Raw genomic sequence first — 18,761 nt, forward strand, 5'->3', positions numbered from 1 at the left:
AGCAGAAAAGGGAAGTTCGACCCATGAGACTAGATGAGGGTGCCGAGAGTGAGCTCTCAGCCTGGGGGATGAGACTAGAAGAGGGCCCAGGGCAACACCACTGTGGCAACTGTAGGCAGAGGGGAGGAGCAGGCAGAGGCCGAGGGCACAAAAGCCGAAGAATGGTGTGCAGAAGAGAGAGGCCCAGCACATCAGATTTCTCAGAAGAATCAAGTAAAATGAGGCACACAGGTGGCTGAGGCACTGGCACTCAGGATACCAAGGGTGGCCTCCAATGGAGTGTTGGAGCCACTGAACACTGCCAGAGAAGCCAGATCATGCCATGCTGAAAAAGAAGACGTGTGGCTTGAGGGATAAGAGGAAATAAGGTTGGAAGGGCACAGAAGAGAGGATGGGGAGCTACATGCTAATGAAGTTCAAATCGTTGGGCTCTTATACTCTGCATTACATTCTTTTTCATCTGTCTACAGAGGCTCACAACAGATCATCTTAATGACTTCACCAGGGTCATAGATAACATTTAATGAATACTTTCTATGAGACGAGCTCCTAACTTCAATATCTAATCGTGAGCCTTATACCAAGTCTATAGGACAGACAGCATCATTATCTTCAATTTAAAGATGGGAACAGTAAGCGTTAGGGTGTTGAAACAACTTGTCTGAAGCTGTAGAGTCAGGGACAGGCAGAGCCAAAACACAAACTCAGGCAGTCTGTATTCAGTCATTTCATGATTAAATATTACACTATGATCTTTTGACACAAAGAAACGCATAATTTACAACCCATTTTCCTGGCATTATATATCCAGGTGGCTTCTGCTCTTTTGCCCTGCATGTGGCTTTAAATTTCTGCTGAGTTAATTAATGTGTTTCCACAGCGGCATCTCATTGCTCCTTACTTGTCAAGGAGTGACTAGCACTCAGAATACTGTGGGTGGGCTGATTTACAAAACCAAATACTGTTAGTCCCCCCCAAAAAAGGGAAAGAAAAGGAAAGAGAGGTATTCTTTCAGGAAATCCACCTGGTTATACACTGAAATATAAATGCTTATCCCAAAGAACCTTAAAGGAAAACATGTAACTGGTGATTGAAACGGGTTAAATGCAGAAAACCATGCTGAACACAGCACTCTAAAGTCATTTCAAAATATTTTTAGAGGCTTTCATAAATACTTTGCCAAAAAAGATGAGAAACACTACACTTAGCAAGGCAAAATTTAACCCCAAGACCTTGAGCAATAGTTGATAAATGTTCAAGAGCATATTTTTTTGTCTCAGAATATAACCCACTAGAAAATAATTTCAGAACACTAAGTCTTCAAGATGATATTCTTTTTATGTTTAAGATTTTATTTATTTCTTTTTAGAGAGAGGGAGAGAAACATCAATGTGTGGTTGCCTCACGTACACCCCCTACTGGGAACCTGGCTTGCAACCCAGGCATGTGCCCTAGACTGGGAATCAAACTGGTTACCCTTGATTTGAAGGCCCCCGTGCAATCCACTGAGCCATACCAGCCAGGGCTCCAGACGGTATTCGTAAATTAATATTACCACTGTGAAAGCTTTGTGTTGAGGAACTTGAACTCTCTAGACACCCCCAGCCTTGCCAGTCCTATCCTGCAAAGACTTTTCCAGACCAGTGTTCTCCAGGACGCCTGCCTGAGACCCCAGTGGGAAATACATCTTGGCCCAGTATATGCCTGTGTGTGTCCATGTGTGCACAAACGTATACTCATCGTACACATACCTGCATACATTTAACTGAAGCATATCTTTCACAGGATCAACACTTATCCTCACCATGTGCAATTAACTCTAATCTTCTCTTTTCTATCTTATTTTATTTCTTAAAAATTGTGTTGCTAACACACAAAGTTGTTTCACGAGTGCTTAAAGAGTTGCAATCTACGGTTTAAAAACTCTGTTTTAAAATATCTAAATTCAAGTGCTCCAGACAAAAGAATTGCATGAGGAAGAATCTGCAATTCTTCTGTCTGGAAAGTATATAAGCTTTAAAATTAGATGGCCATGGGGTCTAATCACACCTCTCCAATGAACAAGCTGTGTGCCTTGGACAAGTTAGTCGATCTCTCTGACCCTCCATTTCCTCTCCATAAACCTTTGGGACTGCTGGGAGAATGAAATGAGAAGACACCTGTAAAAGCACCTAACCCAGCACTTAGTAGCACTGAATCCATTCATTCGTCCAACAGATCTTTACTGAGCATTAGATGTTGACTTAAGGGCTGGGCAGAGCCAGTGACACCTCTGCTTTCCCAGGGCTGGCATTCCGGTTGGCAAAGATAGTAAGCAAATAAACATAGACTATGTCAGGGAATGATAAGGGCTGTGCTCATTTCCTATTGCTGCTGCAACAGATTACCATAAACCTACTGACTTAAACAACACAAATGTACTATCTTACAGTTCTGGAGGTCAGAAACCTAACATGGGTCACGTTGAGCTAAAATCAAGGTGAGGTCAGGGCTGCATTTGGTTTTTGTTTTGTTGTTTTTTGGAGGCTTTAGAAGAAAAATTACTTCCTTGCTTTTTCAGTATTCTAGAGGCAGCCACACTCACTGGCTATAGCCCCTCCCATCTCCAAAGCCTGCAACAGTCGCTTGAGTCCTTGTCACTTGAACCACTTTGACTTTGCTCCTGTGGGCACATCCCCTTCTCTGCCTCTGACACTCCTGCCTCCCTCTGTTAAGGACCCATGTGGTTAGACCGAGTCCACTTGGGTAACCCAGAATAATCTCTTCATGTCAAGATCCTTAAATTAATCACATCTACAAAGTTGTTTTTGCTGTGGAAGGTAACATACTCGCAGGTCCCAGAAAATGGGATGTCGCCTTTGAAGGTGGGGTGAGGGGATGTTTCTGCCCACCACAAGAGCAATGACAAAAAATAAGGCAAAGTAAAGGGGACTTCTGCCTGTTGATGGAGTCACCAACCAGGGGTAATACTAAGAACAAAGCCGAATAAATGTCTTTTTTTTTTCATTTAGTATTTGCAATGGCAGGAACCAGCCTTCATTCAGTAGGTCTAGGGCACCAAAATGGCCAGAGGCATGAGACAGCTTTCATCATATACTCTTCTCAGATACAGTCAGTTACTGGGAAGGCACTCTTCTCAGATACAATCAGTACCTGCAACTCCAGAGAAGTTGTGAATTGGATAATCTGTGATTTTTGGCAATATGTCCCTCAATTCTTGGGTTCCTGAGCAAGTCGTAGCTACAGAGTGAGCCTAGGGAACAGCCAGGTATCTGCATCCCAGGGACCTTCCATTGGTCTTGCCCACTAGACACTTCTGTTTAGTAATTTTGCTGGATCTGCCTCCATTGCTTTCATTTGCAAACTCTGGGCATGAAGTTGGGGGCAGGGGGTCAACTAATGAAAGTTGAAGATAAACAGTGGAAGTTCAAAGGATACACTTGTGTTAGGGTATGCCCAGAAATGTGGCAAGGACAAAAGCCAGTGGCCTAAATGAACATCCCTGTGTTTGTGAACTTGGGGCTGCACTGAAGCATCAGGGTCCTCAGTTCAGTGTCTTTTCTCCTGCATTTGGGGATGAGAGAATCACTTACCCAGTCACGACCACATGGCTGGCTCTGTGTTGGTCACACAATCAAAGAAGCATGGAAATCCCTACAGGTCTGTGCTGGCCATGTGTAATCTTGGTGCATTTTTTTTTCAGGGAAAACTCGATGCCTTGTGGGTCCTGCTAAGGAAAGGATATGATCGCGTGTCCGTGATGCGTCCACAGCCAGGAGACACGGTAGGATTCAGTAATGGTGTCACACACACACACACAGTCTTTTTCTGTCTCCCTGTCTCTGTGGAGCTAGAATAACTCTAAGTAAACAAATCCAGCTGTTATGTCATGCAGTGACAAATAAGATAGTAGTTTTCAAAATCCTGTGTTATGTAGAACATTGAGTTTTGACTTGCTTTTATGAAAAGAATTCTGGCAGAAATAAATTGGGTTTAGCTTCCTAGGACCAGAACTTAATGTATAGGTATGGTGAGTAAATACAGACAGGCTGGTTCTTACTTCGGGCCACCCCATGAGAGAGGCCTGCTGCTCCCCGCCACTCCGGGCAGTGGTGACAAACAGGATGCCAGAGCCACAAGACAGGGCAAGGAAACAGTGGCCACAGAAAACCCCCACCATCTTCCAGCAGGTATTGGGCCCAAATAGTCCAAAATCACAGAAGGACCTTCTACCCTGGTAAGATTTGACTGAAAACTGTCCGGGCCAAGCATGGAGCACCTCCAAAAACAAGGATTTGGAAAGGGAGGAGCCAGGAGAGACCTGAGAAGCCATCTGCCCTTGTCTTCATTTTGTAAATGAGGACAGTGAGGAGCTGAATCACTTGTTCTATTCATTCAGTATCAACACTGGAAATAGCCTTGGTTCTGCTGAAGTCACAGCATTGCTGTGAGAACAAGTCTCTCTTTCATACATTTAACAGAGCAAAGCTTGGAACCAGCCTCTCCCTCAACTATCAGCAACCTTCACCTTCCATCTGCTTCTCAAGGAATCAGGCACATTCACCCAAAAGCAGGATGAAGGTGTCTAATTTAGAACTCTCTTCAAATCAGGCAGAGTGGGACTTGAATCTGATTTCCTTCCTGGTTGGAAGTTAACTCTAGGCAAGTCAATTAACCTCTCTGAACTTGATCTTTATAAAGCAGATGATAATAACTACTTCATAGTGTGACTGGTTGGAGAAGGTAATGTTACAAAGCATTTGGCCAACACGGAACACATAGTCATGCCCAGTCCATGGCAGGTATTTGTTTTGTGCTTTTCTACAGTCTGCAGAGGAACGATGCAAAAATCCAAACCACAATGCAGCCAGCGTGCATCGAATGTGCCGGTATCTTAGCCGCATCCACTCTTCAACACGGCACAGCTAATAAAACAGGAAAGCAGAGCCTGTTAGGCAGGCCCCTCTCCTTCACACCTGGTGACAATGGAAGGTTTGTCGCTGAGATTTGGTCTAAAGTGTCATTGTTTGTGCAAGCTACCGCCCAATTAACTGTTCATGATCCAGGTTGTGGCAGGGACAGCAGGCCAGTATGACATGTAACAAACCAGGTCATAGAAATGCTGGGCCACAATGGCCCTTTAGACATTTGGATTTGGATTTTGTCTATGAAAGCCAACAAGAAGACATTGCTATAGCAAATTTTATTTTATTTTTTAAGATTTTATTTATTTATTTTTAGAGAGAGGGGAAGGGAGGGAGAAAGAGGAAGAGAAACATCAATGTGTGGTTGCCCTTTCACATGGCCCCCACTGGGGACCTGGCCTGCAACCCAGGCATGTGACCTGACTGGGAATCGAACCAGTGACCCTTTAGTTCGCAGGCTGGCACTCAATCCACTGAGCCACACCAGCCAGGGCTGCTATAGCAAATGTTAAAGTACGAATTCTACAGTTAAGAGAAATGAGCCTATGCCATAAACTTTATACCCAGGGTGGTATTTGGCCTTAAAAGTTGTATATCTGGTTTCTGTGGAAAATTAAATTTTCTTTAGCATGTATGGGATTCATCTAACAAATGAAGAAAAAAAACAGTAAGCTACCTCAGTCAGGGTCAGCAGTACTATTTTTTTGTGATAGAATGTTCTAGTCCAGTATACAAGCCCATTTCAGAGCAACTGAAAAACATTTCCACCAAATCTGTTAACATTTCATTCTCCACTGACCAGTTTGGCTGAAACAAATTCACAAACTAGGTCAACCTGAGAAGTAGAAGGGGTTTGGAAAGAGGAGGGGTAGAAAGAAATATTATCATATGTAAGATATAAGAACGAACTGGGGGCAAAAGGCTGATTGAAAAAATCCGGCAACAATGAAATGAAAACATAGAATTTCCTCTAATAAATAACATCTAAATTGAATCTCTCATTTACTACTTCTGAAGATGTTCTGTATGCTTTTGAGAAACACAATACCGCCTTGAATTTTCATTCTCCAATCACAAAAAATAGTAGGTTCAAAGTCCAGGAGGTCTTAGACTTAGGACATAGTTGATTCAGTTCTGTCACAAATTATCGTTGTCGCCTCCTTTCAAAAGGGCTTTCTTTATAAAATTCTACGACACATGGGAGAAATAGATGCAGAGAATTGTGCCCATGTAGTCATGACGATGGCCACAAAAATCTTGTTGCACACACAGAGTTACACAAGAAAGGTCACAGATCAGTTAGGAACAAGAATTCAAAGCTGCCTTGTGGCAATTCAGAAGAGAATTCAAGGGAAGGGAAGACTATATTGTGTCTTTGTCTATATGCTTATTCTGTTTTGTTTTGCATTACTGTAAGAGATTTTCAACAAACCTACTTACACGGTGATGACTCTTAAGAATTCCTCAGCACTGATTTATGGGGCTGACCACATTTTCCATAAACTCAAAATGACTACATCCAGGCATGTCCTCATGAACATGAGTCATAGGTTCTGGATTTTTTGGGAAAAAAAAAACAAACAAAAAACAAAAACAAAAATCACCTAATTATTTTCTCAGTTGATTCTAAATTCTTTCAAATGCACATAGACCTCACAGAAACCTGGCAATTCTTCCTTCCCAGTTCCTGTGTCCTCCCCCCAGTTAACCCTACAAATTCAGACTCAGTCTCATCAACAGCGCTTTTGAGGCTGCTGAAAGGGCTGAGCACCTGCAGGCCCCACTGCAAGGCAGGTGGTAGGGGAGGCTCGAGCCCATAGCCACACCCTTCCCTGGGAGAGGTGCCGACCTCCTCAGAGCTGCCCAAGCCTTAGGTCAGAGAGAACACAAATGGGACGACAGCAGGAGACCTGAGTGCTTACTATCTGCCACCACTCATCTCTCCCTTTCTGCCTGGGGTGGGCTCACAGTCCTATTTTTCCTTAGAGCCCACCAGGAAGTCCTGGGCCAGCGTAAACCAGAAGGTGCCAGAAGAAGCCACTTAAGTAGCAAACTGGCAACACATCTGATCCTAAAATTGAAAGAGTTCACTGAGTATATGGTATCCTTTGCTTAAACCATCTTCCCACATATACACTTCCAGTGTGTAGCCTCTGCTGCGCTCTTTCTAAAACATAAATCTCAATATGCCCTGCCAAGGCTTCAGATTTGCAAAGATGAGGAAAAAGCCCAGAATCCACAGCTTGATTTAGAAAGGCCTCCCTTTCCATCTCATCCACTGCTCACCTCAGGTTCTCTCATCACTCCACAACTGCCCCGACTGCCTGGAATTGCTCACCATTCCCTGAGCAGGCCAGAAGCGTTCAAGTCTCTGTGCCTTTTCGTATTCTGGTTTCCCTGCTGGAAATGCCTTTTCTCTACCTAGTAAACCATCGCCTCAGCAATGTCGTTTGTTGTTCTCTGCAACCACGGAGAGTTGCTGTCCAGACCCACACTGTACAGGGGCACTGCCCCAGCAGCAAGCATTTAGACACCAAGCAAAGTATGGAGATCAGAACCTGTGTCCCCTGAGCATTTTCCAGGATGGTCTCCAAGACTTCCTGCACACCTGGACACTCTTTGAGTTTAGAAGATTGGTTCACCTTTCAAGGACAAATGTGGAAGGGATTCAGAATTTTCATCTGAGAAAGTTTTAAAGGCACCCTCAGTGCGTTTTAATTTGGTCCTGTCTCAGTCATCACATTATGCGTTCCATCTTGTAAACTTCTTTAAAAATCACTTAACCATATTGAAGGAATAATCTTTCCACGTCACCACATATCTTGGTATAATATCATTTTAATGACCGTGTCATATGCTATTGTCTATGACAAAATATTTCTGCCTGTGTACTCCTTTTAAACATTTATTTCTAAATGTTTACTGTTATAAATGAATCTTAAATCCGTATCCTCGTTATCAAAATAGTATGCACATTCATGTACATTTCCTTAGAATAAGTGTCCAAAACACAACAGCACGCAAAACTGTGAAGCTCTGATACATGTCACCAAACTGCCCCCTGAAACAGTGTGTGGGGTAGCCCATATGTCCACATCTACAAAAGCCCGTCTCCCCAGATGTTCACCAATATTATTAAAGTTAGCTATTTGATAGGTGCTTTTTATTGCACCACCTAATTTTATTGAGGTGGAGCAATTTTTTAAGGGTTTATTTCCTCTTTTATCAATTCTATATACATGCCCTTGGCCCTTTTTCAATTTTAGAATTGATTTCGTATGTCCATTTGCTCCACCATCTTTGTGCATTCATGTTTCAAGAGCCTCATATGTGTCAGACGTTGTGCTGTGCACTAAGTACACTTACCTTTTGATGCTTAAAGTCTAATGTTATGTACAGAGTCAGAGTTTTTCCCAGTCTGTTATTTACCTTTTAGCTTTTTAAGAAATATATTAAAGTTATCTATAATTTCATAGTCAAATCTATAAATCTTTGTAATGTCTGCCTTTGGTGTCAAACTGAGCATTGTCTTCCCTACTCCAAGAGAACATAAATTTTCACAAAAATTTTCTTCCACTGTTTCTGCTCCCTCTGACTTAGCTTTGAGTGGTAGTGTGAGTTGGCACCTATTCTGTATCTTCCTAGGTACTTTATTGTATATCTGGGGAAAGTGCCTTTGGGAGCTATCAGCCATTTGTTATATTAAACTAGAAGTCCTGGAGCATTATCTGAATGTCTTTTAAGTATGGAGTGTGACTTGAATTTACTCTGGGTCATCCAAAAGGACAGCACTAGAGCCACAGGTAGAAGGTACAATGAAGCAGACTTCATCTTAAAGAATTGAAGGACAAGAGTTTCGACAACAGAATGGACTGCCCCAGACATGACTGAGCTCCTTGTTACCCAACAGGGACGAAACCAGTTAAACCACATGGCCAGGACATCATAGAGGATTCCTAGAGCAGTTCAGTGGTTCTCAAACTTGAGCACAGAATAGCCTAGGAGGTTTATTAAAACACAGATTGCTGCGTTTCTGATTCAGTGGCTTTGGAGTGGGGCCTGGGGATGAACATCTCTAACACGTTCCCCAGTGATGTGATGCTGCTGCTCTAGGGACCCCACTTTGAGAACCAGAGAGATGAACGAAACTAGATGGTTTCAAGGTTCCTCTAGACCTGAGAGCTTTGGGTTCTAAGCCAACATTTCTATACCTGTTTGACCGCCGATCCACCAGTTTCCCATATTTCTCCATTGAACACTTACTGACATGATTGGGGGTTAACTAGCTTAGTTGAAATGTAAATATTAAGCTCCCATTAGTTGCAAAGAAATCCTTCCCAACTGCAGAGAGTTCTGTTCCTAGATTACTGATTTCAAACACAGAGATACAAGGGAACTTCACGCCCCATGGAATTTCATGGAATCCAGTGGTCTTCAACCTGAGGAGTTTTAAAACATGGATGCCAGGGCCCCACCCCCAAGGTTTGATCTAATTTGTCTGGGATGATGTCTGGCAGTGGGGTTTTGAAATCTCCCAGGTGATTCTAATGGGCTGCCAGGGTGAGAATAAGTGATCTGGTCCAATTCCTTGTGTTTTGTCCAGAGCAGCATCTTCCCTTTCCTTCTGGAAACAATTCAAAGGCAACTCCCCATAATCTTTAGAAACCCTATGCCTGTCTCATAGGCATAAGGGAAATGGACGATTATAACCTTCATGTACTTTCAAGTCCCTTTCCTATCAAGAAGGTGGTTAACATAGCTTCTGGCTGCTGTACTATTACTACTCCTTAGGTAAAGAGGATGGGGAAAAGAACACAGAATTCTGCCTCATATGTCTTTTTGGATGTAATTCAGTCAACATACCAACCAGTCCAAACCCTCTCCAGTCATTTTTACCCCGATTCAAACCCCACCTGCCATCACCAGCTCTGGGAGAAAGCCACTAGGGTTGGCTGTCTTCTTTGTTTTCAGCTGCTTCAGCTGCTTCATTTCTCCCAGATCTGGCATCGGGAGGTGGGTACATTCCATCGCTATCAGCACAAACAAAATGCTGAGGCACACTGAGCCTGTTTTGCAAGGCTGAGCCTCCTAAAATCAGAAGAGACCCAGGAAACACACACATAAATGTACATAAACAATGTTTGAAACTCATCTGAAGCACAGAGGTTGTGAAATCCTCTCCCACAGCTCTAGCCCCGGGGCTGCTGTTGTGCAGCTGTTACCAATAAGGGAACTTCCAGTCACATGGGTACCAAGTCTTCCTACTGTTGCAGCAGTAAGAATGGTCTGGGGCAAGTTACCTCCAGGGAGAGAGGGTGTCCTCACTAGGTCCTTCGAAAGCAGATGAGCCTCCTGTCACATAAGCAGATTCAGGAAAAGTGCCCTGCATTTCTCTCTCTTCTCTCCCTCCGTCACATTCCCTGCATTCCCTGCTTTTACCTCCCCTTCACCCTGGCTGCCTTTCCTCAGTCTTTCACCAAACATCCATTGTGCTCTCACTAAGAGCCTGTCGCTGGACTGGGCACCAGGGACACCAATTTGAAGAGGACTTCATTTTGGATTCTAGAGTTCAATGTATGACCTGGAAAAGGAGAGAGGGTCTAACATCATACTAACTGCACATAGTTATAGAAACACAAACCTTTTAAGTCAGGGTGGGAAAAGAAAAAGGGGAACACGAAGGAAACCTAGGAGGAACAGCCAGAGCAAGAGAAGATGCGATAGGAGAGTCTGGAGTCATAGAAATGGAGAGAGAATGATACATCATGGAGGAGGGTGAGGTCAACAGTGATGGAAAATTTAGATGCAAACTGACACCAGTCCTCTAATTAGACTAGTAGTTAGAAGGTCATGGTAACCTTGGTGACTGAGGTTCATGGGAGTGATGGGGGCAGGAGAGAAGCTTAGCAGAAAATAGGAGGTGATGGCATTGAAAAAAGGCTCTTTGGTTTATGAAAATGGGGACTTGAGCATAATTAAGTGCTCATGACAGAGGCCCAGGAGAGGAAGAGGTGGGGGAGAAGTGCTCATTGATGTAGAGCAGGAGCCCTGAGAAGAGCTAAGAGGACCTAGAGAGCAGGAAATGCCACTCTTTCTCAGTGACGTGGGTGGGCTGTCAATATGGGTGAAGGAGGGAGGGCAGGAAGCTGAGGAACCTATTTCAAAGCTTCTGTGATGAGGATATTGGAGTGGGGCAGATGTGGGGCAGCTGCTAAGAGAGAGGATGAGAAAGAAACCAGCCACACCTCCAGAATCCCATGGCTCCTCTCTGGCAGCATTTTCTTTAGTTTTAGGTAGGTGTCTCAGTTTCATGCAAGAAGTGTGGGTAATTCAGGATGCAATATTACAAGCAATTCCCTTGAAAATTCTACCTCCAAGAGAACCCCCTATCAGGTCCCTTGAATATATTGCTGTAGGTTTATTTCTCAGTGGCAGAGTGGAAATAATGACCTTCCCTACCCATGACATTCCTGCATGAATATCAACGATTTTAAAGTAGATGTGTGTGTCTGTGTCAAGAAATGAACATTCACATTTGAACTGCGTCAGTGAAACAACACATCCACCTGACCTCAGTACCAGCACATTAAATTTCTAACGGCTTGGTGAAACTTGATCATTTGTGTATCCAGAATGCATGAAATTGGCTGACGTTCCATAGGAAATTCCTCTGGGTCCTAGTTGTTATCATCATTTTTTTTTTCACAGAGAAACCTGTGTTTGAAACTCCTGACTTCTGTTTTCTTCTGAATGTGCTTCATTGCATCTCTAGTAAACTCCTCTGTTCTGACCACACTGAATGTTGAAAGTACACAGAGCAAATCCAAGCACAGAACATTTTCACTCCTTTCACTAAGTACATTCATTACAAGGCAGTGGTTGCTGACATGCTGGGAAGGGCTCTGTAGAAAAGACAAACAAGCTTGAGGTGTGGTCCTGACATCAAAGAATTGGATTGCTGGTTGAGGAGACAGAATGGATGACGGTCAAGGTAACTCCCTGAGCAGAGCAAGAGAGAGCTGAAGGAAAAAAGAGCAACAAAAGAAAGACAGCCCGAGCTGACAGGAGACCTCCTCATGTACTGGTAGGACTTGAATTGGGCTTTGGAGGAAAGTTGGGACTTGGTTGAGCAGACAGAACATAGAAGAGCCAAGGGAACAGGTCTTCTGAATCAGGATGCAGCCCCTGAGTGCCTGTGGCCAACCTGCAGAGCAATGAAGAGGCCTCTCAGGCTGGAGTGGAGGAAGTCAGAAGTGCCCCATAGGGCTGGAAGGTGAATGTGAATGAGAGTTCACCACCTTGATGGTTGGACTGAAAGGTTGGGACTTGTTCATAATTCTACAACCATTATGAGCTAATCTTCATCTAGGACTAATGTTATAGTGCCAAAGTATATAGCATGTTAAGAAATTTAATGCAACACAAAGTTTCTCAAAAGTCTTACAAAGCTCTGGTCTGAGTAGATATTAATAGAGATTTTAGTTGTTTTAAATTTATGTATAAAATGTGGCCACAAATATCTTGCAGAACAACTAGATTAAAGCATCCTACCAAAGGTCAGAAACAGTGCATCTAATGTGTTGGTAAATAGTTAATCAGCTATTACAAAGGTCCAAGCACAGATCATTAGGCTGGAACTTAAATGGCAATGCAGAGTATGGTAAGACAGATGAAAGTAGCACTATCTCCATGCAGCATGACGTGGAAAAAGTGAACAATTGTCTTAGCATCAGAGGACTCAAGCTAAGTCCCAGTTAAAGTTAAATCCCTGCCTGTGACTTTAGTTACGTTAACCAGCCTCACTGAGCTTTAATTTTCTCATGCATGAAAATGATCTCATAATCCCTACTCCCTAGGCATTATCAGTATTAAATAAAATGACAATCCTGTAAATAATTCAAACAGATGGGGTTCATTTTCTTCCCGTCTTTCCCCAGAACACTGCGACTGATTTCACAGTTTAGTTACATCTCAACACATGTGAAAACTTTTCAGAATTAGCCTCATGTTTAAATCAGTGGTGACTAAAAGAATCAAGTATCTACAAATTGAAGTCTTCATGTGAAAATCAATCTTTTCTTGCACAATAGACAATAAGCTTTATATTGGCTTTTTACATTAAAGAAACAAAGAACTTCAAAATTTCTGTCAGTATCTGACACCACATTGTAAGTCCCCAACAACTCTGAAAAGAAAGTCCAATTTGCTGGCCACTGACTCCTGACCCTTTATAAACTTTTGTAAGAGTAGGTCATTTTTTAAAAAGGTGGGGAAAAGCAGATTATAGGAAATGTTCCTAGAGGGTGTGATTTGTTTTGGCATAGCACCTTCCTTGGATGTTTGAATTCCCGGTAGGATTTATTCAGTTCTCACCCTTGGAAATCTTTCCTCCACTGTCTCATTGGAGAGGGAGATGAGTACTTAGCATTTTTGGCTTTCTTTCCTGAATTTGAAAAATAAAAAGTTCAAGGCACCCTCTGTCCACAGCAAAAAAACAAACTGTATGCAAAACCTGCCAAGTTAACTTGCTTCAGAGAAGCCAAATCTAAAGTTGATGATGCAAAATATACCATCTTGAGATTTTTTTCTTGCACCAACTTCTTTCCCCCTCAGTAGGAGTTCTCTGAATAAATAAATGTGGAGGCAACTGATGTGGTTGAGGGCTCTCCTCTCTTTCTCTCTTCCAATCTTCTAAACTACCTTTTCCCACATGCATACACTTGCACACACCCATCGTCATCATTGTCATCATCATTATTTTATAGCTTCTTTTAGGACTTTCATCTTAAAATTGCCTCATCTCCCAAACAGCTGCAGCAACAGAAGGTCAAGCCCTGGTATCAAGCTGCACACAGCAAACAGGGGAGCTATACAGAGGCTGAATGAGACAGGGCTGGGTAATAAAGACACCCCTGTTCAAATTTTCTGACCTCATTTTTTCCTTGCAAACAGAATCAGGATTGAGGGAGGTAGGACTTGGTTCTAGGGTCAAAATTTCACCCAACTGCATAGCATTTTAGGAATTTTGCTGCTTGTTCAAACATGATGTCTATGTCTGGCCCATGTCTGCAGCAGGCCAGTTCCTGCAGCTGAGGATACTGGGAGAGATCATCTCTAGGGACAGTCTAACTCTGCAATAGCCCTCAATTGAGAATCATCTCTCCTTAGGCTGACGGGAAGTTCTGTTTTGGCTTGCAAGAGTTCTGTTGAGTCATAGATAGCAAAATCTGACCAGCAGATAGCCTTCCAGAATTCACAGTGTGGAGAAGAGCCAGCCTGCTATAGACTGGCCATCCATACCCAAATCCATCCCACCTCAACCTGACCCTCAGTATCAGTAATAGTTTGGGAATTCCACATAATCCCAGCCCCTTCGTTTTTGAGGTAAGGAAATTGAGGTCCAGAAAGGAGATGGAGAAACTTCTAGAACTTCCTAGTACATTTTCTCCTTTGCTCTCCATCACTACCTTATACCCTTTTTGCATATTGGGAAGATGAGGCTCAAATAATAAAGTCCCTGCTCTGAGATCACAAAGGGAATTAGTGGAAATGGCAGGACCAGAGCCCACAACCCTACAATGCCTGTCTTGAGTCCTCACTCCAGGCCAAGAGAAGAGGGTGGGAATTGTAATTGGGCTTGATCTCTGGTAGAGAAGTTAGGACAATACCCACATTTGGAAGGCAGAGCTTGTCCTTGCCACCCAACCACCTCCATTTCTATCCCTACCTTTTTGCACATCACAACACCTTTACATTTTTATACCCTGCCCAAGATGACATCTCCACTGGCGCCCTCCCAACTCTGGCCTGGCTTCTTGCACAGTGTACTGTGTTTTCAAACTACCTCATGTGTTTTTTTATCTCCCTGATTCCACCTTTTCCTGCCTTCCCCTTAACTGCCAACACTGCGTCTAGGACAGGGTACACCCTCTCTTTCAAAAAATAGGCCTTGAGCTCCTACTACCAGACACCCACTAGGCAGACAGTCAAGGGAGTTAGCAAGAATGAGGCAAGATCCCTTCCCTTGTGGGCACATGCGTTTAAACACTAAGAAAAACACTAAATTGCAACTCGATGTGATGAGCGGTATGGGGGAGGAGTGTGGGGTTCCATGGGAGCATAGAGCAAGATTTGACCCAGACTAGGAGATCAGGGAAGACTTCCAGAAAGAAGAGACCATTTGGCTGAGACCTAAAGGATGAACTCTCATGGTAAAGTGAAGGAAAGGCCTTCTGGTTGGAAGGAACCGCAGGTGTGAAGGCCCAGGTGGGAAGAAAGTGGAGGAGGAGGCCCAGGCTGACAGGAGAGAGAGGGAAGAAAAAGCATCCACACCCCACCTTCTGTCTCTGCCCTCTCCAACCTTTAGTCTACTCCCTCCTTCATCCTTCCTGTGCTCAGCTGAAGTCCTACTTTCTCCAAGGCCCTCCCCTAATCCCTGCTCACTGTCCAACCCTTCCTTTTTCCTGTGCTTACAGCTACTGCCACCAAGTTTAGCACCACTTTAAGTCAGTGCTGACTTTCCCTCCCTGAATAAGCTCTAAGTGGCTTGAGGAAAGGGATCAGAGTTCATACTGTTTTACTTTCGCTTACAGAATGAAGCCATGAAGACATGGCTTAATTTGTTTCCTTGTTCCAGGGATTATTACTTTTGCTGCAACCCCTTGGTGGTCACAGCGGCTTGTGAACTCTTACAATATAATGTTCCCTTCATAGACAACTGCATGTTAGTAGCAGACAAAAATGTCTCAATAAACCTTCTGCCTTTTAATAAAGAGAGAGTTCTCAAAGTCTTCTAGGGGCCTCTCTAGATAAAATAAGGCTGATTCCAGGTATTAAAGCACTAACCTTTTATTACAATTGTTCTCTATACTTTTTTATCTTTGCCGTTTATTAACTTCAACAATTTAAAATTTGTTTGAAAGTAGAAAGCTTAATAGAAAAACAACCTTCTAAGACTTTACTAGTTTCACTTTACAAATTCATCCTTAGGATGTCTGTTTAATATTTTAGTGTTTTTCCATCTTTTCTTTTTGGCTAATGCCATCAAGAACAAAGTGCTGTGAATCCACAGAGATGGCAGAGTTAGCTTTGGGCGTGTTCACTCCTAGCCTTCAGCACCTCCTTGCATTCCTCTGTTTCCTCCAACATCTGGTTGGGTTGCCCAATTGAATGGTGTGGCCCTGGCAGCTGGCACCCAGGCACTGGCCTCCACCGTGACATAGCTACTTTTCAAGGATTCTGTGGCTCTGACTTGAATACAAGTTCCAAAAGGGAGTAAATTTTGTGTAAGCTTTTCCATAGTCTCTACTGCTCACTAAAGGTGATTTGTAATGGGAAACTCTTAAATGTCACAGTCTGGAAAACTATACATCATTACAGACATCCATTCCCCTTAGTGGTATAACTAATAAAAGTGGGCCCACTGGAAAGTCCACTGTGGAACCATCCTTATGGCTCTATAAGACAGACAGTGTTCCCCTTCTTTGTCCTTCTAGCAAGGAAAGTCATTTTGACCAAGTGAAACTGGGTTTCTTAGAGGTAGAGAGAATAGAAAGGAGAGTGAAGATAGTGAGCATTTTTCCCTTTGGTGGTGGGAGCAAGCTTACCAAAGTTCATGAGGCCATTGTCTCAAGGCCCCACCACATCCATAGGCCTACGAGATGCCATGTGGTTCTCCAGATATGGCCACGGCAATGTGTGCTTTTGTACACAATGAGAACCTCTCCAAACCAGAAATATGTGCATGAGAACTCTGCATAGCCCATGGCCCCCACTGTACCCCATCAGCCGCACTAGTTTGTTCTTCACTAGGCCCCCTGCTGGTGGCCTGAAGTTGCAAATATGCTTGCCAATGGGTCAACACAGAGTATTCCAGAAAAAACTGGACCTGACAAATAACTAACATCAAGCCAGCAACCCACATGCCTACATCTCACGCTAGATCACTCATAAGCAATATGGATGGACACTTCCAGAAGATTTCACCTGCCCATGTGAAAAGTCCAGTTTCATCCAGCAGCCTTGCTGTGCCTTCAATTGCTGTAGACTCTAACGCTGGAATGAGTGTTCTGCCCTTGAGTGTCATTCACAGCCAGGCTCTGGTGCCTGCCCTTTATAAAACTCACCCAGTCCACACTCAACAGGTCCCAGACTAGGTAATATATTTATGTGTCAAAGGAAAACAATAATTTTGGGGTAAATTTACTCTGTAATAATGTTCCAACTCTCCATTGATGAGCTATTCAGTTCCATTCCATTTTTAAGGTTGATTTTTTTTAATGGCAACAACTTGATCATTGAAATTTTTTAGCTTCATAAACTGTGGAACAAACTGTCCCTCCCTGAAGAAATGCAGCTTCTCATTAATCTTCCCCAGAAGCAGCGAGATAAGAGAAGAGGGTCCCACCCTCTGTTCTTACTGTCTCCTCACCTTGCCCAATCAAAACATCTTGATTTGATTTTAAATGAGTAATCTTCCTATCACATCCAGAAAATAGACAGTAGTTGGATAGATAGATAGATAGATAGATAGATAGATAGATAGATAGATAGATATACAGTTTCAAATAGTTTTGCATCTCTTTGAAAGCCCATGAGGTCGGAAGATACTAGTATTTTCATGACAGGAATTTAAAGTCCTAAAAGAATTTTCATTTAGGTTATTAGAGGCCAATAGAAGAGTCCACCAGAGCTTTCCCCGATGTGTAGGGTAACAAACACTAGGCAGCATAGCAGGATTGCAGAGAGAGTCATATGTTTAAAAGTCACTTGTGGCCTCCCCTTTTTTACCTCACAACTAACAAAAGATGATAGGTCTAGATCTTGAACACCTCAAAAGTCAAGTCTACATTTTCCAACAAGGCAGCCACTAGCTGCATGGGAGTCGTGAGCACTTGCAAGGTGGCTGGTTAGAAATGGCTCCTGCTGTAAGCATAACATAAACATGGATTTTCAAAAATGTAATATGAAAAAAGTGTGAAATATTTTTTTAGTAATTTATACATTAGCCACATGTTGAAGTGATGATATTTGAGATATATTGGGTTAAATTAGGTATATAATTAAAATTCATTTCACTGGTTTCTTTCCACATCTACAAATGTGGCTACTAGAAAACTGAAAATCACCCAAGTGGTCATTTTTCTGTTGGACCACACTGGTCTAGAGGACTAGCCTGGAAGATGCTTGTGAGAAGGGGACAACATCATTTCATTCAGGCCCTGAGTCTTCCAGCCATTTGTATTTTATGGATTTTCAGAAATTATGGGTCTCTGTCTGCCCTTTCTGGTTTTCTGCTGGATCAGCTATGACTTTGCCTTTCTGGGTCAATTTCTATCATAAACTTTGTGTTCTTAGCTAGAAGTCTTGCATGCTAGAGGTGATTATTAAAAGGTAGGGAATGGATGCCAATTATAGTATAAATTCAGTTCAAGGGGCAAGTTTTCTTCTTGAATCAGCATCAGCCTTCCTTGCTAATTTACTGCCTTTCTAATCCTGCTGATACTATTGTTTTCTTCACCTACGTACACAATGTGCCTCCAGAAGAGGAAAAAAAAAACAAAACATAATTTTGAGCATCCAAAAACTTGTGCTAATCAAACAATCAGAAAAGAAATATTGCAGGATGTGGCCCTGACCTCTCCCTGGTGTGTTTGCTGATTCCCACCCAGGGGGACTAGTGGCTCCTTTTTCTGAACCCATTCACCTCTTGGCATCAGCAGCACACAGTTTACTGGTGACTACTAAGCATCTTTCTTGTCTCCAAGATAACCATCTTCAAGGCTCTAAGTCAGAGATAGAAGACCTGGCCTAGTTTTTCAGTGTCTATTTCCCCAA

The 18,761-nt window shown here is 42.9% G+C and overlaps 1 protein-coding gene across 1 annotated transcript in view; it reads left to right on the forward strand.

Moving 5' to 3' along the window:
• The window catches only part of ANTXR1 (ANTXR cell adhesion molecule 1), a 233,728-nt gene that overhangs the window by 177,892 nt on the left and 37,075 nt on the right, over positions 1-18,761 (forward strand). The window contains exon 17 of the mRNA XM_045827714.1: positions 3,704-3,784. Coding sequence (XP_045683670.1) covers positions 3,704-3,784 — 81 coding nt within the window. The remainder of the gene's footprint in view (positions 1-3,703; positions 3,785-18,761) is intronic.

This window comes from Phyllostomus hastatus, unplaced genomic scaffold (assembly GCF_019186645.2).
Source record: "Phyllostomus hastatus isolate PE091 unplaced genomic scaffold, TTU_PhHast_1.1 phas_scaffold_78, whole genome shotgun sequence".
Lineage (NCBI taxonomy): Eukaryota > Metazoa > Chordata > Mammalia > Chiroptera > Phyllostomidae > Phyllostomus > Phyllostomus hastatus.